General features: G+C 39.3%; 1 protein-coding gene across 1 annotated transcript in view; it reads right to left on the minus strand.

The window, feature by feature from the left end:
* The window catches only part of LOC126299519 (band 4.1-like protein 5), a 145,623-nt gene that overhangs the window by 17,181 nt on the left and 103,894 nt on the right, over nt 1–24,548 (minus strand). Inside the window, exons 13-14 of the mRNA XM_049991486.1 lie at nt 11,544–11,690; nt 4,309–4,372 (exon numbers count right to left, since the gene is read on the minus strand). Of these exons, the coding sequence (XP_049847443.1) occupies nt 4,309–4,372; nt 11,544–11,690 (211 nt within the window). The remainder of the gene's footprint in view (nt 1–4,308; nt 4,373–11,543; nt 11,691–24,548) is intronic.

The raw sequence follows: 24,548 nt of genomic DNA on the forward strand, positions 1-24,548 counted from the left end.
TCAGAAGGGGGTAATTATGGATTTATTTCAGGAATGTTATCGTCCTGCATCTCAAATTTGATTTAAAAGTATGTGAGGATTTCTTCTGATTGACTGTTAGCTGTCACAACTCATCATAATGAATCTGAGTACTACTAGAAGAAATTATCAGTTTTAAAGGTAGCAGACACCTACTCCTTCACGAAGGAGGGCTGGTATCACTTCCTCATTTATGTAAATTTAATTCCAACTACCTCTTTCCATGATAACTGTGGTGGTTATGTTAGTAAAATATTCTGCCATTGTTTGGACAATGTCTACTGCCATTGTTTGAACAATGTCTGCATTACTTGTGTGTAGCCTCCTGAATGTACAGTTGGTATTGGTGCCTTTGATTGTGTGTTGTCTTTCTGACAGCTTTCCATACATAAGTGGATCTATTCTTTAATTGAGTTCAGGAACTTCTGACATGACCTTTCCTTGCTCTCCTTTCTTCCAATCCAATAATTTGAGAGTTTGTCTGTGGTTGATGCACCCTCGAAACTTCACAGTGGCATGTAACTGTCCCTGACTGCAGAGTTGAACTATTTATTCCACAAAGGGACAGTATTATTTCTGTGGTGGTCTGAGAATTTTTGTATGGATGAGGCAGCATCCTGGTGGTTCATGCTTGTGAAGTGAGCCATCCAGTCCTGCCCACTGTCTTGATGGTTCAACAGCTACTCATTGGCTGAATTTTTAGATATAAATTAAGGGAGGGAAAAAAAAACTAACTTAAACATTAGTGTCATGCAATATTTTGTGTAACGTAATATCGTGTACAGACATCTTTCATTAACCTGACACGTTCCACATCATTACGAAGTGTCGTATTCATGATCTATGGAACAAGTATTAATCTAATCTAATCTAATTTAATCAGCACTGTATGGCCACATAACATCCACTTAGCCCTGATGAGCATCCATTTCAGGGGTTGTTCTGTCTTGCAGGTATATCCAAAAGGGAAAGTTATTGCTTCGTGAAGGTCTGTACCCTGTTCCCACTGAGCAACATCTATGAGAGATGGACAGCATATTGAAAAGTCAGTAGCAGAGAATGACCCCAAAACAGTGACAGAATAAGTCATATGCTGAGTACTTAGGAAGCACAGGTCCTCAGACTGTGTAAAACTCTGATTCTTGCTCTGTGTCAGATAGAGGAGGAACTACACAGCACATTTTGTGTAATAACATCATCAACCAGGAGGAATGACACAGAAAGATGACCAATGGAAGTTTTCAAAATGTTGTCCAAGTATTCTTTGGCGGATGGTACATAGCACAAACTTCTAACTTCTGCTTGGGATATGTATGTGACATGCTGTTTTTAAATCTATGGTGAGGGCAACAGGTGACATGATATTCACACTTATGAATGCAGCCACCCTCCATCCTAGAGCCCTCACCAATGTCACTTTTCCTGCGGAATACATACCCCCTCACCACACGGTTTGCAAAGGTTCTCTTTAAAACAGATGCAAAAAGGTCTTACAAGTATCACCAAAGTTCTTCCAGTTCCATCCTGAATTCATTTGAGTTCCACTATAAAATTCGGGTTTTCTTATTGGTGAATTTTATTTTTGCACCTATAACACAATGGGAACGGGTAATAAAAAAGTCCCTGGCACGTATTTGGATGCCTATTATGTACATATATCATACATAAAGTGGGAAAATGCAGGATAGCGATTAATATTTAGTAAACTGTGAAGTGTGCACTCTGCTTTTATGCATGGATGAACTAAGATACTTTGAGTGTGCAATGGAGGCAGTCAGAAACTTTTGCACTGTGTATGAGAATAATGCTATTGGATAGATCATCCAAGAAAATGGTTTTAAGGAGGACTGTTATGACATTAGTGACTCTCCACGTTCAGGAAGACCTTCTGGGTTTGATGAAGATTGTTTAAACACATTGATCCACAATGATTCACATAGGTGTACTCACGAACTGGCAAATGTGATGAACTGTGATCATTTCACCATTGTGCAAAATTTGGATGCAATGGGGGAGGTTCAGAAATCAGGTGTAGGGGTACTACATGCTTTAAGCTACAATAACAAATATCAGCGAGTGGCTGCATCCACAAAAAATGATGTTATGCATCGCGTGGAACAGTGACAGTGTGGTGTACTACGAATTGCTTCCTCAAGGTTTGACCATCACTGCTGACATTTGTTGTCAACAATTGAGACACCTTGCAGACACAGTCCATGAACAACGACCAGGATGACTGCATGAAGCGATGTTACTCCACAATAACACCTGCCTACATTCCACTAGACTTTCAAAAAACACTATATACATAAAACACAATGCAGGAATTAGGTTAGGGAGTTATTGCACAACCATGTTATTTACCTGATCTTGCAACCTCAGATTTTCATATTTTCCGCTCTCTATCAAAGAACCTCAAAGGAAATTCCTTTTCGGATGAAAATGTACTCAGAACATGGCTCAATAAGTTCCTCATACCAAAACCATGTGATTCCTACAGTCATAGAATTGAAAAGTTACCCTACTGTTGGCAGGCTGTTGAAAATAGTGAAGGAGGATATATTATTGATGACTAAAATCTCTGTTTCATGTATCTGTTGTGTTTATTAAACTTGTGGAAAAATGCTACAAATGCGTGCACCTACTCAATACATCCATCACATTGGTGCTATTTTCAGCTCTGATAATACCAATCTTCTGCTATAAGATACCTTGAGAACATCTTTCACTTGACAAATTCAGCCCCGTGTGAAAGTCAATGTATTTCTAGATGTGGACACAATGCTTTTGATTTTATCTTGTAGTAATGGATGAATCTCTGCACTATGGACTTTACCCTATTTGACACTGTTAACTTTTCCAAAAACATACTATTCTGCAGCATTTTCATTGTGTGTCTCCTTTACGCATTTCAAAAGAATTGGTCTATCCTGATGAATTCGTTTGGAATGTTAAAAACCTTGACAACCTTTATGAAAGATGAGAAGATTCGTGCCTGTTGTGCCTAACATATTTTCATTGTCTCCACATTCTGTATTCCTTTCTTAATCTGTATCTTTTGTATTGTCTATTCCTCATCACTGACTTGACTATCTTTTTGAAGGTGCTTTTCATTCTCTTCATGACAATAAAAACATTCTAGAATGTGAGTGGAGAATATAATTTTACCCTTTTGAGGCCTGGGTGGTATCGGGTGTCACATTCTCCTCCATTTATCTGATTACTTCATAGTATTCCACGAAATGAGGAACATTCTCCTCACCCTTCAAAACTGGTGTTAAGTCACCCACCCAAACCACACAATATCCTACCCTGTCCTTATGCTTCTCTGCTCCTAATCCTCTGTTCCAGGAGTTATATCACTGTGGAAGACCCTGATATATGGCGTATCCAATACACATACCAGTCATCTTCCTATTCCATGCATGCCACTGTCATTACATAACCCCCAAAGGCATCAAATGCTGGGCCATAAGAGGAAACAGCCACATCAAAAACCGTTTTCAAATGCATGAAATTAAATATAACAATGAACCAACTATTCCCCTAGCCTAGCAAACTGTGGCCAATGAGTGTCTTATTCATTCAGTTGCAGATTAAGCTCTGCAATGTGACTTCAATGACTGCTTCACCCAGACCATGCCATCTGAGTGGTAGCAACCCCCCCCCCCCCCCCCAAATAACAACTTTTGCAATGAATATGTGTGGGAATTCTGCCTGCAATATATCCTCCCCTTTACTTTTCTACTCCATCCTAACTCATACAAAGTAATTAATCCTAATTTCCTTCTACTGCTCTGAATGCCCACCTTAACCCTTCATTTTTTTCATAAACTCTTCACCTAGTAGGCCCACACTTACCTGGATAGGTGACTGCCACTTCCATGAATGCATCAACATGTTTCACAACAGATTTATCTTTCCTAGGGTCCCCTCATTCTAGTCATCCCTATTCCCATCTCCCACCCCTTCCATTTCCCTGCCATCCTGCACAGTCAAGACTGCAACTCATACCAGTTGGACTACAATGCCAGGAGATAACAGCCCTGTCCCCATTAGTGTGTGTGTGTGTGTGTGTGTGTGTGTGTGTGTGTGTGTTTTATATTTTCATTATTTGCAATACATTGAGTTATTTACCCATCTTTGTAAAGGCATCCACACTGACCTCGCCAGCAAAAGTTATCTTCCTCAGCTTTGTTAGTTCTGGATTTTTCAACTTTGGTTCAATATACTGTACCGATTTAATACTTGGTATATTTTATGAAGTCCTATATAAAATGTTATACCTACCCGAGGATTAAGTTCTTTTCTGCCAAATCATCTTTGTTGTTTTTCAACTCTACTTCAATTTTGGCTGAAAACAGAGGAAACAAAATCTCAGTAAACAAATAAATACCTCAAAGATCATTTAATCATATCTGCTTAACAAAGATAAAAACTGAAAAAGTGCTTCAAAAAACACATATTACATGCACAAGTTATGATTTAGATGGAAGCATGAACAACTAATGCGAAAAAAATAAAAATAGATTCATATTAGTGTCTAGCCATGTAATGGTAGACTAACTTAATGTTTTTAACAGAGTGGGCCACATGCACAAACGTAATACAACAGTTATTCAATATTTAAATTAATTTTAGTTTGTCACTCTTCTTCCCCTGTTTCCCCCCTCATCTCATTTTAGAACTCAATAACTGTGTTATGCAAGTACTGGAATATGCAAAAAACATTGCAGTACAAAATTATTTACACTCATCATGTCTACAACAGGTCTTCACTCACTGCAAAGTGCCCACTGCATCAACACACTAGTGTTTCTTCAGGTCCTTGTTCTCTATGGAAAAATAAATAAATAAATAAATAAATGTTATCATCTGCCTCCACCCTTCAGTATGTGGGAGGCAGGAGAGCGATAACTTCAGCCAATCAAATGAGGCTCATAAACAAAAGCCAAAACTTCTCTTTATCACTACACGTATAAAAACAGCAACTTACAAAGGACAATCATAAAGTTTAATTACCAAATAGAAAAAATAAAGTTAGGTAATTAATTTTTTGTTTGTTTGCAGGTACATGCTAGCAGTCCTGTTACACAAGAAAGTCCCCAACCCATGGTACCACAGGACGTCACTAGAGAGGCCAAAACAAAAAATGGATTATTCAAAGTGTATACATGGAAGACAAAAAGAACTGGATTTTTCCCAGAAAAAAAAAATCCTTTCTCCTGGGTGAAAATACACTTCTTCCGTGTTAAGTGACAGTATACTTTTCCTCAGAACTGTAAAACTATCAATCCTTTGAATGGTTATGGTTTTATAAACGAGGCAGAATTTCCAGGCACTTTAGAAAATGAAACTTGAGAAAAAACATGTTTTGGAAATATCTTTGACGTGCACCAACATGTACACTGCATTTTTCACATTATGAAAGTATAAATTCGAATTCCACTGAACAAAAGTCATAAAAGAAACAAGAGTCCAAGAGCATGGGAATTTCAGGAACGATACTAAAATGCATAATTCGGCTTAAAGTGAACATTCGTATATCCAGATTCTGATGTATATTTTCTTATGGTATCAGTACTGTATTACTTCATGTTTGGTTTTTTATTATGGCATAATGCCCTACATGGTAGAAGATAGAAACATGTACTTGAAATGCAGCGAACAGTTGAAACTGGCCAATAGTGTGGAATCAAACACTTTGTTTCAAATAAATTGACTGCCTCAGCAGAAAAGATTAATAAAAGCCAAATTTCTTTAGCAAACCAACAAAAATAACTTCATTGTTCTGCAAAGAGATCAATGCTTGACTCCCAGAGAGGTACAAATAAAATAAAATCTGAAACTAATAACATATTTTAGGCTTCCGTAGTTATGTGAATGTATTTTAATTCACTTGATAGCTCCCGGCCACTGAAATCCATTGTCATTTGACATGAGAGCCCCAAACGAAGAGGAAACAAAAATCACTAAACGTAAACACGGGTCACGTGGAGACTATCCAGCCACCCCTACAATTCAGACTACTCTGTGCATCAGCCCAGGATCTATGATATTTTCAAATTGGGGCAATACTAGAAAGTGGCCAAAGCGGTAGAAGGTACTACTCATATGCGACCCAACTGCAAATGGGCACGAGTTCACTTGCAACTGCTCAAATGAATCTATTGTAAACAGTTGCGAAGTCACGCTCAGCGGCAGCAATTTCCTGTTATGAAGCATCGCATTGATTGATTTATTTTAACAGGAGAGCTAAAACAGCTTAGGTCTGATCCGCCACTGCCCGCACCGAAACTAGGTTTATAATGCGGTATTGCTCCCTGAGTATCTAGTAAAGCCAACCAGTGCCCTTAAATAGTGCAAGGAGTCCCTCTACCAGTTTTTTGTTAGACACAATTTCTTCAGGTCTAGTTGTCTGTATTTTTTACTCTCCAATGCCTTGCATTCAAAGATTAGGTGTGATGCAGTTTCTTCACTCTCATCACAGATCCTACATTTATGGTCCTCTTCCATTATACCCATTGTGTGTAGGTGGTTTTTAAAGTTCCCATGGCCAGTCATGAGTTTGATCTCTTTCCTGTTCAATCCTAGGATTACAGAGCTGCTTTTAAAACGTGGCTTAAGCATCATTACCTTACCATGTTTTTGTTTATGGACCTTGGTCCAATATCCTACGTGCTATTTTCTAAGCCAGTTCCGTAGTTCTAATTTGATCATAGCCTTGGTGATTGTCGAGACAGGTTCCGGTCCAATAAATGGAGTTGTTGTCCCCCCCCCCCCCCCCCCCCCATCCTAGCCAATCTATCGGCTTGTTCATTGCTACAGATCCCTGAGTGGCCAGGTTCCCACACTAGGTACACCCTATTGCTTCCCCTTAGCTCCACCAGAGCCCTGTGGCAATCTGCAACAATCTTAGATCTTGTTGCAGGAGCTGCCAATGATTTCAGGCTGCCTGGCTGTCTGAATAGATATAGATATTACGGTCATTGTAGCACCTACTCAAATTCTCCTTCACACATGCCCTGACTGCAGGAATTTCAGCTTGGAAGACAGAGGCCAGTTTCCCTAGAGAGATGATGCTCTCCAGTCTTGGCTGAACCCCGTACAACCCAGCCCCAACGTCTTTATCTGTTTTCGACCCATCGGTGAGCCAAACGATGTCCCCTGTACGGTGTCGAACTGTTTTCTCCCACTGCTCCCAACTTCCAATTATTATGTTGTAAGGCTTGTCGAAGCAGTTGGGAGTTACTATATAGTCAGCGGGCATTTCCCCAGCCATACCTATATTTACCTCACTCATTATGTTAGTGTGTGATTCTGGATATCTGTATGAGACCCAGTTTTGGCCAGTTTTAAGTCTGTATGCCCCAGCTGCTGCCTTCATCTTAACTCGAGGGTGAAGTGGAGGCATATCCAGTATGGGTTCCATTCCAGCGTTAGGTGTGCTGCTAATTCCGCCCGTTATTGCTAAGCAGGCCAATCTCTGCACCTTAGCAAGCTCTTTAGTAGCAACCCGCTGTTCTACCTTCTTCCACCACACTACGACCCCATAAGAAATCCTAGGTCTAACCACTGTGGTGTATATGCAGTGCATACCCCTGGCGCTTAGGCCCCAGTTTTTGCCACAAGCCCGCCTCGTATTCACTAAAGTGCTTTTTGCCTTCGAGCAGATACTCTTAATATGAGGGGTCCAAGTTAACTTCTCGTCCAAGGTTACCCCTAGATATTTCACTGTCCCCTTCACAGGTAGAGTTTCATCGAAGAGCTTTAGATTCCAACTTGCATGCTGAATATGTCTCTTCGTAAATGGCACCACAACAGTCTTCATAGGATTAACTCTCAGATCCTGTTTAATGCAGCATTTTTGCACAATGTCCAGCCCTCCTTGAGCCATATTCCTGACTGTGTCAGTGAATCTGCCAAGTATTACTATGACAAGGTCACCTGCGTATCCTTGGCAGAAGCATTGTCTGGAATTTAGTTCCTCGATGAGTTTTGAGGAGCAATTCCAGCCTCTCATTGCTGTCTTTGTATACTCCCCATCCTCCTTCCTCAGCGTACCTCCTGGATTAGTTGGTACTCTAATGAGAATCTTGTGAAGTCTGGCTTGTGCAGCCGTGCCTTCCACTTCCTCACAGAATGCCTTCCAGGATGCCTCCTTTGCTTGTCTTGTTGCAAGATTGTAGCTGACAAGGGCCTCACAATATTGAGCCCATTGCCCTTTATGTCTCGCAATATTAAACAGTCTCCGTACCTGTTTTCTTTGCGTTTCCAAATTGTTATTCCACCAAGTCTTCCTATAGCCTTTGACACATTTTGCTGTTGGCCGATGATGCTAGTATAAGCACCGTGTTTTGTTGTTGTATATGGCACATTTGCATTTTCAACTCCCCCCCCCCCCCCCCCCCCCCCCCTGTTCATGTTTTATTGCTGCAGTAGTGAGATACAGTAATACCTTTTGTTAAGACAATTAGTTCCTACCAGTCAAAATTACAAGAATTTAATTGAAAACTAAAACAATGAAAAATTCCCAGGTTTTTCCCAGTTTTTTCCCCAGATGAAAAAATTCTCGGGCTTTTCCCACATCTTATGGTTGACCTGGGTCATATACACCCTGTTATTGCGCAGTTGTTTTATACAAAAATCAGTATTACCACAACATGATGGACCAGAAAGGAATGTAAAAATAAGCCATATGGTTTGCAAAAATCACCAAGAAAGAGTGCTACGAATTTTGGGAGGAAACCTATCATTACTGACAGCTTCACAAAATCAGTAATTTGACAAATGATGGAGAACTTTTACATAAACCAAAAATTAGTGCAAGTATTATGCAAATTACTTAACACTGAAAAACGAAACAATCCTTTCTCCTGGGCAGAAAAATGTTTCACATCAGACACTGTGTGAAATGGGATTTTTATGGAAGAGGTCTGTAAAAAAAAATTCTGATAGAGAGAATTGATGTAATTGACTGGTGATGCAAATACTTGATACAAGTAAGGAAATATCTCATCTATGCCTATGAAAGACTGCCTTTTGTGGTTTTCTTTACTTTTTGGAACATAAAAAGTCACATGGAACAAATGTGGAGGCTAGGGCATCATTATAGCATTGTTTTTGGCCAGAAATTCATGAACACACAACAAAGTGTGAGCTGGTGTATTATTGTGGTGCAAAAGCGTGAATTATTCTGTCACACATCTGGACTTTTTCCCAGATCGCTTCCCACAAATGGCATTGAACTTTCAAGCAGTTCCCTTCTTGTTCGTTTCACCTTATGGCAAGAACTCATCATGCACCATATCGTTAAAACAGAAGAATGTGAGCATAGCCTGCACACTTGACTGCACTTGTCAAGCTGTTTCCGATCTTGGCGATCCAGATTGCTTCCACTGGATCGACTGATTCTTATTTTCAACATCATATCTGTCAACTCATGTTTCATCGTCTATTGTGGCCTGTTTCAGTAGTTCTGTATCATTATTCACTTCATTTACTGACTTGAGCAGCTTGCATTCACTGCTGGTTTTGTTTAAAATTGAGTTTTGAAAAAAATGTCACAAAACATCTGAAAGATTTCGTGGTATGAGCAAATTGATATGCCGACATCAAAAGCTACTTCTACGATTTTGAGTTAGCAATCTTTCATTATCATTCTTTCACTTTTTCCACAATTACGTCTTTTGATTAGTAGTGTGCTGCTTGACACAGTCATATGGATTAAATATCTACGTGTAAACACTACAAAGCTTCTCAAAATGGAACGAGCACGTACGAATTTTAGTAGGGAAGGTGAATGGTTGATTTCAGTTAATTATGAGCATTTATGTAAGTGTGCTTCATCTGACTATATCACACCTTGTTTTATTTCTTCTTAACTGTGTCTGCCATGCTGATAACATAACAGAGTTCCAATATTTTGTGTGTTGTATTACAGATCTGTACTACAGTAGAGGAACAACAGCAACTTTTAAAGTTGATGCTCATATGAGATCAATAATTAAGAACTGTCTTCTGGTAACCTAGAAACTGAAAGCAACATAAAATGCTTAATCAGGAAGCAGAGTGTTATAGGGCCTCTCCTAAATGTGAAGTTGATGATGCTACTTTTGTAGTAGAGCCAGACACAAACTAGGCAGATCACAGCCCTGAGCCACATAACATGAACATACCAAGATTCATGCTAAGCTGAAAAACAGTTGTGAGCAAATGTTACAACTGCAAGTAACATGAGCTCAGATCAGAACCGATGAACACAGCCAGAATTGTGTTAAACACAACCACACACAATCAAAGTTACAAAAACAAAGTCCAGATCTAGATAGTGAGATAACAGTAGTATTTTTGAACCGGTGTATTGAGGCTTCAGCGACAACTGCCGATCCAGCTAGCGGGTTGAGTATTTACTTCCTGTAACAGACAAACAGCCATTCACACATGAAATGTTTGCTGAAATCTCTGGAGTCCCTGTTGCTGCCTGTGGAACTAGCTACTACATCGAAACTACTGCCACCATTCTCTTATATGGTTTCCATATTGCTGGAGTGGTTGAATATTAGAGCTAAAATCTGGACAAACTCAAGGAATTACAGGTAATATTCAAGAATGCTATTAAGATAATTTATTTTACAAATAAAATAACATCATGACTACAAATTGCTGTCACTGACTTCTCAACAGCTCTGAGGCCAGGGAATTCAGTTCACAGTTTTATTTTGTGAGTGACAAAATGCAGTTTTATTTATTTAAAAGTATCATTTCAGGAAACACAAAAGATTAGTATGCAGAAAAACCTTTGTAAGCTACATTAGAAACCACTTCACAATGATATGCCGACATCAAAAGCTACTTCTACGATTTTGATTTAGCAATCTTTCATTATCATTTCTTCACCTTGATGCTCCTTCATCCTCATACGTACCTCCCCTCCCTCCCCCTCACCATCACACTCTCCTCTCTTTGTCTAATACAGATGCCGAAAATGTTAACGTTTAACTTTTTACTGTAAGGCAAAGTGCAGAGTTGACATATATAAGCACTTTTTTATGTTTACATTTTTATTTATTTTTTACTGGGGAGGGGCGGGGGGGGGGGGGGGGGGGGGGGGGAAGACGAACACTACATTGTCTACATTATATGCTACAACAATGATAGAAAAATAATGAACAGTCAAAAACATAATTGAATAACAGCAAAATCCAAAAAGTCAACAGCGAGTGGTGTTGCTTCAGAGTTAATGATTCCTGCTTCAGAAGTCTCTCTCTCTCTTTCTCATAAACTGTACCTTGAAGCTTCCCTCGACGCGAGGCCCAACTTTATCTTTCCACTGTCATGTATGTCAGTTTCCATGTTTTTCTTTTGTTCATTACTCTATTTGTGGCAAAACAGAAGCAACTTAAACATATAAAGCTTACAAATGTTCATGTTTCTGACAGTCCTTGTGTGATGTACTACTTTTGTGATTACTGCTACTTTTTGCAGCTTTTCTTTTTAAGATAATTTTCAGAGTATGTATTTACCTTTCAGTATGTTGCACTTCAACTGATCTGGAGGAATTGGACGTGTATTTCCACTTACAATGTATCTTGAATTCTGATTGTTTGGCACAACACGGCCTTGAGATGGAGATTCAGCAGCTAGTACTTTACTCGAAAGTGACTCACGCTCTGAAATAAGAGTTATAAATAAGTTACATGAACCAAATGTCACTAATTGAAGCAATTAACAAACTTAAGAAAGGATATTTAAATACTGACATGACCGTTTTACAAGAGTGTTCCAAGTCACATATATTTATGCTTTCACTGAATGGCATTTTTTCTCTTTTCCTATCATGTCCTATGTATGTCAACTGTCTCTAACATTTATTCATAGCAGTGTAGTACAAGAAGTGAATAATTATGTTCTTTCTGACAGGTACCACACAAGGTTTCTACCTTATCTGTTATGACTATTGAGACTTTTGGATACTCACATTGTAATTGATTCTTAATCAGGCTGTCTTAAACACTCTTACTTTAAAACAATTCATACTTCTATTCATCAAGATGGCAAGTGTTATTGGGGCAATGTGATATAATGAAATTTGTTTCACTGATGTGCCTCAAAAAATCACTACAATAACATAACTTAGTCATTCAACAAATAAATCATTAAGTATATCTTTAAAAAGAAGAGTATAGTGAAGAAAGAGAAAGCAATTAGTTCATACAAATAAACCTTCTGTCATTATTAAACTAATGGTATACTATATGTGAGATGGTATCATCATCATCATCATCATCATCAACAACAACAACAGCTGCTGCTGCTGCTGCCATTCAATTTTCACTGCTGCCTGAAAACCACCGGATTTCTACAGTCATTTTGGTCTTCAGCTTTACCTATTCCTGCTGCTTCTACATGTTTTCCAATGACACCTACGCTCCTTTCATCTGGCTACCTTTTCAGTCCTTTCTTGTCTCTGCAATCCTGCATAGAACTTACTTCATTTATCTGCCATTTGTTTGCATGGCTACATGTTGTATCCTCCATTTCATTGCCATTACAGTCATATAAAATAGAAAGAAACTTCCACATGGGAAAAATATATTAAAAACAAAGATTCCAAGACTTACCAAGCGGGAAAGCGCCGGCAGACAGGCACATGAACAAAACACACACACAGAATTACTAGCTTTCGCAACCAATGCTTGCTTCTTCAGGAAGGAGAGGGAAAGACGAAAGGATGTGGATTTTAAGGGAGAGGGTAAGGAGTCATTCCAATCCCGGGAGCGGAAAGACTTCCCTTAGGGGAAAAAAAGGACAGGTGTACACTATCGCGCGCGCACACACACACACACACACACACACACACACACACACACACACACACACCCATCCGCACATACACAGACACAAGCAGACATGTGTCTGTGTATGTGCGGATGGATATGTGTGTGTGTGTGTGTGTGTGTGTGTGTGTGTGTGTGTACACCTGTCCTTTTTTTCCCCTAAGGGAAGTCTTTCCGCTCCCGGGATTGGAATGACTCCTTACCCTCTCCCTTAAAACCCACATCCTTTCGTCTTTCCCTCTTCTTCCTGAAGAAGCAACCATCGGTTGCGAAAGCTAGTAATTCTTTGTGTGTGTTTGTGTGTTTTGTTCATGTGCCTGTCTGCCGGCGCTTTCCCGCTTGGTAAGTCTTGGAACCATTACAGTCATAATTACACCTCCCACTACAGTGTGTCTACTTTTTTTTTTATTGTCTCTTTCCTCAAGACGCATCTCTGTTTCACTGATCAAAACCTCAGTTTTGTGAATGGTTCCGCATTTTGCGTCTAAGTAAATACTACGGATATATAGTGTTCTCCACACATCGAAAGCTTGATTCTGCAAACTCAACTTTGTTTACCAAAAGAACCCTATTTCAATCTTCTGTTTATGTCTTTCCCTTTCCATCTAGTCATCGTCTTGAACTACCCTAGTCACAAAAACTCATCAATGGTTTGATTTTTTTCCCTGTTAATTGTATTTCCCCCCAATGTGCTGAGCAAATAATATTTTAGTGTTACTATAATTTATTTTCTGGCTTCATTTAAAAATTGTTTGGTTAAGTTGTTCCCTTAGTTGTTAAAACTAAAAAGTCATCAGAAAAATGAAGGAGGTTCAGGTATGTTGCATTAACACTTAATCCTTCATCTTTTCCCAGTTCACAGATCCAAAAGCTTCCCCCAGGGCTGTTGAAAATAAATTTGGTGAATGGAATCCTTTGCCCACCTTCTCTTTCAATTCAATTTTACACTGTCCTAAAGTCGAATGAATGCTGCAGCATAGATCCACATATATTTTTTTGAAATATTAACACAAGGTGAATCATTACCTTGTTTCTCAGAACTGCTGATACAAATTTAGTTGGAGATGACTGAAAAGCTTTTTCAAAATATAATAATTCCTGACAAAGTATCTGTGCAATTATTTTCTCTGTTACTGTGGTGGTGTGCACATAAGAAGGTGAGGGGTGGGGCGATGCACAGTAACAAGCAGCATTGTAATACACCAGTACAATGTTCTGGATAATTCTCAGAATTTTATATCACACAAAAATTCAATAAGGCAAATATCAGCATTACTGAAGAAGGAAGGGATTAATTTATGAGACAGACCTGACGCAGCAAGAATTTGTCAATTTGGTAATTGGAGGGCGGAGTATGGGAGGTGGATGATACAATGCTGCAGATCTTATACCAGCTTGCACGCATAACATTTTTCAATGAAAAGAGTAGGTCAAACCTCTATGCTTCATTCAGCCTACTGAATCACTGGGCAATATATCTAGACCTCTTGCCAAATTCAGTCTACAAATAACCACGATATAAGATGTGTGATGATCTTGTCAAGAGTCTTGGAAAGTGTGCTTTATTTGTAAAGCACTAAAGCATTCTTGAGACATGTTCTCATTTCCCATCCCTACTTTCATGTTAACCAAGAATTTTTCACTAATGTGTTATCTACAACGTTACAAAAGTTTTACATTTTTAGTTAAGAAATTTACTGCAGTTCAGCCTTGAAGTTCACTCATGGGTAAGCAAATTAAATAACAGTGCATCAAATCTATAGCAGACATCTGTCGCACTTAGTTTCCTAAATTTCAAACAAAACTCCATGTACAGAATTCTATTCCACCACTACAGCTGCAGCATATCACACTATTTTCTTCTGCAATCTTCTCATAAAGATGCCCCCTTCCTTTCAGGTGCCTGTGTGCTTTTATCCCATACACACAATGTTTCTAAAGAAATCTAGTTATTTTCGGGAATCTTGCTGCTGACTTAGAAATAAGGATTAGCACCCTTCTTTGAAGTGTATCATTAAATGTTGTGGTATCAGTTACCTGAAAAGATGTTGCCAGTAGTTCACTTATGATGCCATTTCTTTCAGTTGTTGTTGTTGTTATTATTGTTGTTATTGTTATTATTATTTCTTTCCTTTCTCAGGCGTTATGTCTGGTTAAAAATGGAGAGTGATGCGGACCTTGATCAAGCATGACGTCCTTTTAACTGTACGGTATATGTTACATTGCGTTTAGGAACTTTCGGGTAATTGAACATGTATCAATAATTACAGATTTCTGTAGTTGTATATATATGTGTTTGGATGCAGCTGTATTGCGTTGATGTACTGGTTGATATTGTGTGGTATGACTCCTATAGTTGATAGTATAATTGGTATAATGTCAACTTTATCCTGATGCCACATGTCCTTGACTTCCTCAGCCAGCTGGATGTATTTTTCAATTTTTTCTCCTGTTATCTTCTGTATATTTGTGGTATTGGGTATGGATATTTCGATTCGTTGTGTTAATTTCTTCTTTTTACTGATGAGTATGATGTCAGGTTTGTTATGTGGTGGTGTTTTATCTGTTATAATGGTTCTGTTCCAGTATCATTTGTATTCACCATTCTCCAGTACATTTTGTGGTGCACACTTTTATGTGAGAACGTGTTGTTTTATTAGTTTATGTTGTATGGCAAGTTGTTGATGTATTATTTTTGCTACATTGTCGTGTCTTCTGGTGTATTCTGTATTTGCTAGTATTGTACACCCGCTTGTGATGTGATCTACTTATTATTATTATTATTATTATTATTATTATTATTATTATTAGTGATTGGTGACAACAGACTCATTCTGGAGTGAGTCATGAAATCCACTTCTGCCATTACCCTATACATGCCTAGCTCCCAATATCATTTACATCAGGGCTGGACGTATGAGCTGCCCCCATGTGCTGTAGACATATGTACTGCCATGCAGGCATGATGCATGCACAGCTTGCATTCCCTTACTCGTGACCAGGACTGAAGACAATACATGACTGACAGCTGATGCTCGAGTTTGTAATCATCTTAGTGTTTTTTCCATTGCCATAATTATTAGACTTTGACAATACAGTGAATACTTATGAAACAATATAACACCTGCAAAGTATTTGTGGAAGTGTAGCCTTAAAGATCAATCCTCCATTACACAAAAATTTCGTCAAATGAAAAAGTAGTAATAGTTAGCTTATAAGAATTCTGTTATGAAGAAAAGCAATTGTATTTACACTAACATGCATGCTTTTATGAATCATCTTGTCACATAAGGTTTTGCACGTCATTTATTAAGTTGTAATAGTCATTTTGTTTTCAAGTGTTTGCCAGTGAATGAGAAAATGGTTCGAATGGCTCTGAGCACTATGGGACTTGACATCTGAGGTCATCAGTCCCGTAGAACTTAGAACTACTTAAACCTAACTAACCTAAGGATATCACACACATTCATGCCGGAGGCATTCTGGATTGAAGCGCCTAGAACCGCTCAGCCACCACGGCCGGCCAGTAAATGAGATTTAATTTTGATTTTCTGCCTGAGTAACCAGTTTGTAGTTCAAGTTCCACTTTCTTCTGAATGTGAATGTATTTCTCCAGTTTTGGGAAGGAAAAAAAACCCACTAAGGACAGGTCACATGTTCAAGTAACACCAGCAGATGACAGAAAAGCGGTTGACTGTCTGCAGTTTGACAGAGGCTTGAAATAGTGACAAACAAAGGGATAAAGGATAGTCTCAACTGTCTAATGCTATAATGAGTATTACAGCCCCACAAAGTAATAAATTGCATAGGTTGCCAGAAAATACAAACAGTATGAAAAATTCAAAATCCTGTCATTCAGTTCACTAAAGAACGATGTGGAGCAGCGGGTGGAATTGATTGTTAGAAATAAATGTTTTGTGGAATGTCTTTCCCAGCACATGCACCATATGTGGGGCGGTGGGAGGAAATATTGTTATTAAAATGTGGAATGTTCCTATGATTTATTTAATGCTGTTGTTTGCCGTTCTCAACACTGGCTCTCTAACTACAATATTGGCAACCAGAAAGTGATTAGCAAAACGTGAAGCCTGTAATTAGAATTCCTAGTGCCCACTTCATCTGAGAAATACACTTATAGCTACAGCTTATAGCTCTGAGGAATTAGGAGATTGTCTGGGATTCATAATCAAAAAAGATTCACTCTAAATGTTCACTATATTCTGAAATTCACAGACCAAAAGGAATCCACACAATACAACTACCCGAGCAGTTCAGAGTCTAATGCGCTGATGCAACTATAACTGTTCAAATTAAATGTTTAAGTGAATGCTCATCATAATTTGATGATAATGTTCATCAAACGCCACGCTAAATAATGGTAGAATGTCTGTCCCGCGGCACCACGTGAAAATACAACATACGCAAACTGAAGATAGATCATGAAAGTCATCCCAGAATTAACACTTCACTCGAAAATGATTTCATGGTTACGCATATCCCGAGTAACTTATTACGGCATCCGAGGCTGTTTATAGCAATGATACCTACGCGACGCGACTCCCGGCACAGGTGGTGCGCTGATCAGCGTCTGGAGAGAACTGGGGCCTTTTTTCCTCATGCAGCGTTCTTATATATAAAGCTGCGGTGCGGGCGGCTAAGGGAACGCCTGATTAAATTTGCTATCCCGACTAGCTGCTGGGCTAGTAATGCACCACTTTAAGTTATCAAATAAATCATTGCTTCCTTTGCTGATGGCCAATGAAGCTCTCAATTTAAATGTGCAATCAGCACACAGGTAAGTAATCATAATAAAAGTCTGACGTGGCTCTGTCCAATATTTTGGGCGAGAGAATTAATTTAATTACACTACACGCAGTAGACGAGCTCTGAACTTGCCCTTTGGAGACACGCTATCGCTATAGTTTTCTAGTTATTCAGTTGAAACTTCTTACATCTTTATGATTATAGTGGATCTACCTTCTACTTAAATTTAAACATCCTAGCTTTATTTATTCACCTACTTAATCCATATTGCTTCCTTAATTTTTAAGACAAAAACCAGAAAATCATGAATTTCAAGTAAAATTTTAATTTATGAGATCCAGAATACTGTTTCTACTAAATTATTATGCAAAAGGAATCTAAATATAAATTTTTAAGTTTCTAGCTCTTTTCTGTTGCGCCACTGATTTTTACAGAAAAACGTCCAAATTTCGAAAGCAGTTGATGTTATTGAACTGATATTCAACACATACTGATTCAGTATTACTCCTGACATGCTAGAAACATTTCAGGTTATTTACTTCATTTTAAAGTATTGCGCAACATTTATGACGTCAGAGCTAGTTACAGCGGACTGGCTGGCACACAATGGAAAGACTGATGTGAATTTTATACGGCGTGAGTAGGCTGCTTCCCTACAACGGATCAGGGAGGGTGGAGGAGAGGGCTGCGGTGGTACAAAAAAGAATCAACAAAAAGAGAATAACATTCTGCTCTCATTGGCTTAATTTCCTGCTCGCAAATACAATAGAGACAAAGTGTAAGCAGAGAATGCATGATTTTTTAAAATCAAACATCTATCACATAATCTTATTGAGAAGTGTTAAGTTTGGAGCTGGCCTACTACTTATGAAAAAGAAAGAAACATCTATTTTCATCACTCTACTTTTGTCTTTAAATGTTTTTTTCACTAGCATCTTTATGTCTGCAGTGAGATGACTGGTTATTACATGCATTGCTCCAATCACATGAACATCAGTAAAACTATTCCCAAGATCCAATTTTGTTAATTTCAGTGCTGAAAAAATACTTTAACACAAATATGTGGTCCCAAAATACTGCAGACTCAAGCAGCTATTTAAAACAGCTGCAGAAACTGTTCTCGAGGAAAGTTCTTGTAAAACATTTCAGTATTTTCTGCAGTGTTGAACCTCTCCCCAACACACAACTACACTGAAAGTCAATGAGCTCCAACTTAATTTCGGAAAGCAAACTTTCATCGGCCACTGCATAACAAGTTGCAAGAACGCTAAAATCAAGTTCAAAGCAATTTAAGACTTTAAATCTACTATTAAAGTTTTGTATACATGATCCGAGCCCATATAACAGTACTAAATTTCTCAAAATGTTCAATCAATGTCTCCTATTCAATATTTTTTTCTTTTATAACTGGTGCAATATTTAAAAAGTTTTTGAAAGTTCTTTTATCCAAAGTTTACACTAGAGGTAATTTAACTCTTTTACTAGAATTCCTTTCATGTCTATGTATAATGCTATGTCTTTACATAAGCCTTAAAACACCTTGCACAATCAGCATAGTCTACAAAAATTTGGCACATCACACAATCACACCCCATCTCTGCCTGGAAAGATTTCACCTGCTGATGTCCCAAACCATGCAATCTCAGCTTATTAACTGTTTACAACAATGTCCATGACATCACTTACTTTGACACATTTTGCAAGGAAATTCATACGATGTACAGTAGAATGCAGTGTATTGCTGGGGTTCCCTGAAGGATACTCACTTTTTTCACCTTGTTCCTTATCAAAGTAATGACACCAAGCTTTTGACCAACCATTGCAGCACTCCATCTGCTGCAATCAATGAAAATTTCCCCCACAAATGTCATATTTGTCAATAATGTCTCCTAAGCAAGGAAATATGTCACTGAGTGTAGTTGTATCATGCATTGATAATAAATCAAGAAGTTCGTCCATGAAGTTGAATTCAGCATTTTTTTGGTGGTGGTGGTGGTGGTGGTGGTGTGTGTGTGTGTGTGTGTGTGTGTGTGTGTGTGTGTGTGTGTGTGCAGGGGGAGGAGGTCATCAGTCTTCCGATTGGTTTGATGGGGCCCGCCACGAATTCCTCATGTCCTCAAATATTTGCTGGATGTATTCCAATCTCTGTCGTCCTCTACAGCTCCCTCCAGTACCATAGAAGTCATTCTCTCATGTCCTAACAGATTTCATACCACCCTGTCCCTTCGTGTTATCAGTGTTTTCCACATATTTCTTTCCTCTCCGATTCTGTGCACAGCCTACTCATTCCTTACCTTATCAGTCCACTTAATTTTCACCACTCATCTGTAGCACCACATCTCAAATGGATCGCCTCAAATGCATCGATTCCTGTTTTCCAACAGTCTATGTTTCACTACCATACAATGCTGTGCTCCAGACATAAATTCTCAGAAATTTCTTCCTCAAATTGAGACCTATGTTTGGTACTAGTAGACTTTTCTTGGCCAGGAAAGCCCGTTTTTCCATTGCTAGTCTGCTTTTAATGTACTCCTTGCTCCATCCACCATTTGCTATTTTACTGCCTAGTTTGCAGAATTCCTTAACTTCAACTACTTCGTGACTATCAGTTGTCAGCTCAGCAGCCAGGACAGAAGCTGCTGCTCATACATCAGCACTGACCATGGGCAGCAGAGAGAGGAGTGGTTGGCTCACTATGTCACATATGGAAGTCAATAAAAATTATTCCTTACTGTCAAAAGTGTTTTCATTAGGCCCACCAGGCCACCACTCATCACCGCATCCTTCAGAGTGATGTCAGCTGGAGATCTTTGATCCTGACACCAAGCTGTTTGGTGAGAGTAGAAGGAGCAACAATGCCTACAATATTTTCATTGTGGGGTGGGTGCAGTTTTTGTTTGATTACAAGGTTATCATGTTTAAGTTCAGTGTGTGACAGGGGAACATGGATGGTATTTTTTGAAGAGGCATAAATACAAATGTTAGTTTTCATGTGGTTGACATTTGTTGTGTGGCTGTCATGAGCAAGACATGTGGTTCTTTGTATAGTTCTATATACGCTGTTAACCACGAATAGTGATTTGGGAGGTGAGGCTAAGTTCAGTCATTGTTTCAGTGTATAATAAGAAGTATGAGCACCCACTCAGGTAAAAGTGACTAAGTTATGGTAGGGAGTAACACGATAGTGTTACTGTTAAGTGTTTTCACAATTTGATTTCGTTTCATGCGAAGCAAGAAATATGACTCAGTATTTAAGCGTGTCAGGTAGTGAGAAGTGTTAGGATAGCAGTTTTAAGTGGGTTTTCTTTCCTTGTTTACAATTGTGTAATTGATAGGAGATAGTCATGTTGAGGTCAGTACCACAGGTAGCAGCACTGTCGATACTGCAAGGAGCTACTAGGGAGGAGGTATTGAGGATTTTACAAGGCAAAGTAGATAAGTTGCAGGCAGAAATGTGGAGTGCGATAATGATTTAGAAGCACTTGATGGTGAGATGAAAGAAAAAATTCCAGAGTAAAAGGAGAAGCTGAAGAAAGAGCACAAGGAATGGATAACAGAAATCAGGCCTTGGGACAGGAGGAATATTTTGGTTTTTGGAGAGAATAGAAAGAAAGAAAAGCGAGGAAAAGCAGAGGGGGAGGGGGAGGGGGAGGAGGAAAAAGCTGAAAGGGAGAGGAGTGAACTTGTGGATAATTTAGCAGTTCCTGCAGGTCAACCGACTACCCTTAATATAGATAAAACTGTCAGTTATGTGAAGAGTAAGACAGAATGCCCCCATTGGTTAGGTCATTTTTTTTTAGTGGGAAGACTAAATTAGTAGTAGATGGTGTCATAATACAAGTTCATTTGAATTCATGTGAGACACAGTGTAATGTAGAAGTGCTAGGTCCAATATCCAGTGGAACTGTGGAGTCTGAGGTAGCAGGAATGACTGTGGGCTGTACCGAAGTGATTAAGTGTCAGAATAGCAACAGGGGTAATTTAAATGCAGTAGTAACTGCCCAATTGGGTGACGAAGGTGGTTGTGTTGAGACCAGAGAGCCTGTGCCAGCGCCAATGATTCTTGCGTTGTGCAGAGTGTAACTGCAAACAATGTTGTTTTACATACTACAGGTAATACACAAGGATTTGAGGGTAGTTATGCTGCAGATGATGTGGCAGAAACTGTAAAGGCACATGTATTTCCTCAGACGCAGGGTGAACAGAGGAAAATAAAAAGGAGACAAGTTTGTAGAATGGATGATCAAGTCGACGGGGCTGCATCTGTTCGAATGTGTACACCAGAGGTTAAGAATGTGCAGCGAGAGTAAGTACTTAGTCACAGCTTTGTGGGACAAGCAGCTGATGTGCACAGCAAACTGTTAACTGCACAGCTATGGTCTAGTCTACACGATCAGTATGAAGTGAGAGAAGTGTGCAACACGAGCCTAAAGTAATCATTCTGACTGAACACTACATCAAAGTTAACCTTCGGTGACATAAAGCTGTTGCCAGTTTAGAGCTGTCACAAGGTATGTTTCGTATACAAACCGTGTACAAATACATTAACAAGTGACTCGTATAATACAGTGGCACCAGGCACCAAGAAGCTGTTTTGGGTGAGCAGAAGTACCACACAACTGGGCATTTCAAGAAAAAATTAGTCAGTAAGGAGCACTACAGTGTGGGAGGAATAAGTGGGACTAACTGTCAAAGTGTTGTGAATGGTAGTGCTGTATGGGGTTTTCTTGTAAGGATTGTTTTTGAAGCACGTTATCTTGGGAAGAACAAGAGCTGTTGTCACAAGGACAACGGTCTGAAAGTTGTTCCAAAACAAAGAGTTAAGAAACACTCAGTAGAAAGATTAGACACCAAGTGTAAGTGTTTAATGAAGTCAGATAATTTTATGTTGAATCTGATATATTAGTGATACTTTATTAAGAGAGAGAGCCATTTTAGTTTGTAGGTGTGGAATGGAGAGTTAGAAGTTGTTTGTGCATAAGCATGGCAAAGTAGTCAAATTTGTTTCGTAGTATGTAAGTTCATGAGCAGGGCAAGTGACCCTTGTGAGATGTGTGAGACTAAGCAGTACAAGCTAAGGATGAAAGATAGATTTTTCAGATGCACACTAATACAGTGACTGCATAATAGTTAAGAGTAGCCAATTTAGTATTAAGTACTTGTTTTACAGATTAAGGGTAGAAGTAATATTGGCAGGGAACTGGGCTGGGAAAAGACCTCAGGGATTGGATTTTCTCTGTGGAGGGGGGCTGTGTAGTGCTGCTATGCAGTCTTTAGAGCACAAATTACATCTTCAGCAAAAGTAATGTAGATTAGTGTGGAAACCAATGTGGAGTGTTGTGTTAACAGCTGCAAGTTGGCAGCCGCCAGTGTGGCAACATGGGTCACAATAACAGACATGCAAGGGGATTGTGAAGCCAGAATTGTCAAGCGAAACAGTAAACTGTATTGCACAGCGGCAACTGTGTGGCGAGCAGGGTGATGCCACCACATTAGGGCAAGTCTCTTATTATGGGTGACGTGTCTAGGTGTTGTGTTTTAGTGAAACAGATGTTCGCCAGAGGCATATTAATAAGCCTGAATTTCAAGGCAGGGGATCACTTCTTGTTGCCGGGAATCAGCAGCACCATGACGAAACCAGAGCTACGCTGGACAGTGAGATGACTTGGCATCACCACCAGCAGCCATGGGGTTGAGACGAGGCTGCACCTGCCAGCAGCACTAAGCCCTTCACCGGGACTTCACACCACAGCCCCACAGACTGGTCACCCGACCTGCTCCCACCAGTGCAGAGTTCCTGGTGAGACATGGTGCCACTGCACTAGACGCCATCTCATACCTGCCAGAGGGCAGAGTGTCATAAACTGTACACAGCTGTCTTTGTGCACCATCTCTGTGATGCAAGCAGAGTGATGGGCCGTTCAGGCTCCACGATGCTGAGGAAAGTAGTTCACTAGTGACATCAATGGCCTTGTCCTCTAAAGACTGCTGGTCTACTATGGGCCTGCTGTCAGTAATACGCGGCACCAGCTCCTCAGCAAGGCTGGAAGTCGCTTCCCATACGCCAATGCCAGCCAGGGACAACAGAGAGGGCATCTCATGTACGGAAGTCATTAAAAGTCATTCTTAACTATCAACAGTGTTTCCACTGGACCCACCAGCCCACCACTCACCCTATGCCCCCTTCAGAATGTAATGTTTAAAACATGTTCAGCACATGAGGTTTTGGTATGATCCATGGGTTATCATTTTGAGGTCATCTAGGAGTTGTTTTTCTTAACTCGGTAACAGTAGTTTGTAAAATGTTGTAACAACACAGCACGTGCTCCATTTGATGATCCTGTGTACAGCCACGAACTTTGATGGTGTCAAATATTTTGGCAGATTGGGATTCAGTTTTATGACATGTACTATGGTGCTTCATAACCACTTGAGTATGACACACATGCTGAAATTGGTGGGTGGAGAATAAACTGGACATCATACCCCTTACACATTTCTGGAAAAAATGTTGTCAACAAGGAGATGAAATCAATTGTAATGCAAACAGCTAGTGTCTCTTTGTTCACTTTCAAAGTCCTTCATGATATACTTCACTTTCTGAATTTTTGATGTACAAAATATATGCATAATCTCTCAGAAAAATATAACACACTTTCTACAATACAGTGCCGTTAAGTAGTTATGGGATACTCTTTGAAGGTATGTCTGATTTTAAAAACGTGCTACCCAAATTATTGAATTCATTTCAGTTGACAGGGCTGCAGTCAGCACCTTTATTCCCACTTGCATATTAATTACTGTTAACAGATTCTGTAGCGATGGGCATGGTGCTTTTTCAAGAGCTTGTATACTTTTGAACTAAGCAGGCATCAGTACTGGGTGTGTCCGCTAAAGGGAACAAATTACTGTTTTCCATACAGTGTG

The sequence above is a fragment of the Schistocerca gregaria genome, chromosome X (genome assembly GCF_023897955.1).
Source record: "Schistocerca gregaria isolate iqSchGreg1 chromosome X, iqSchGreg1.2, whole genome shotgun sequence".
NCBI lineage: Eukaryota > Metazoa > Arthropoda > Insecta > Orthoptera > Acrididae > Schistocerca > Schistocerca gregaria.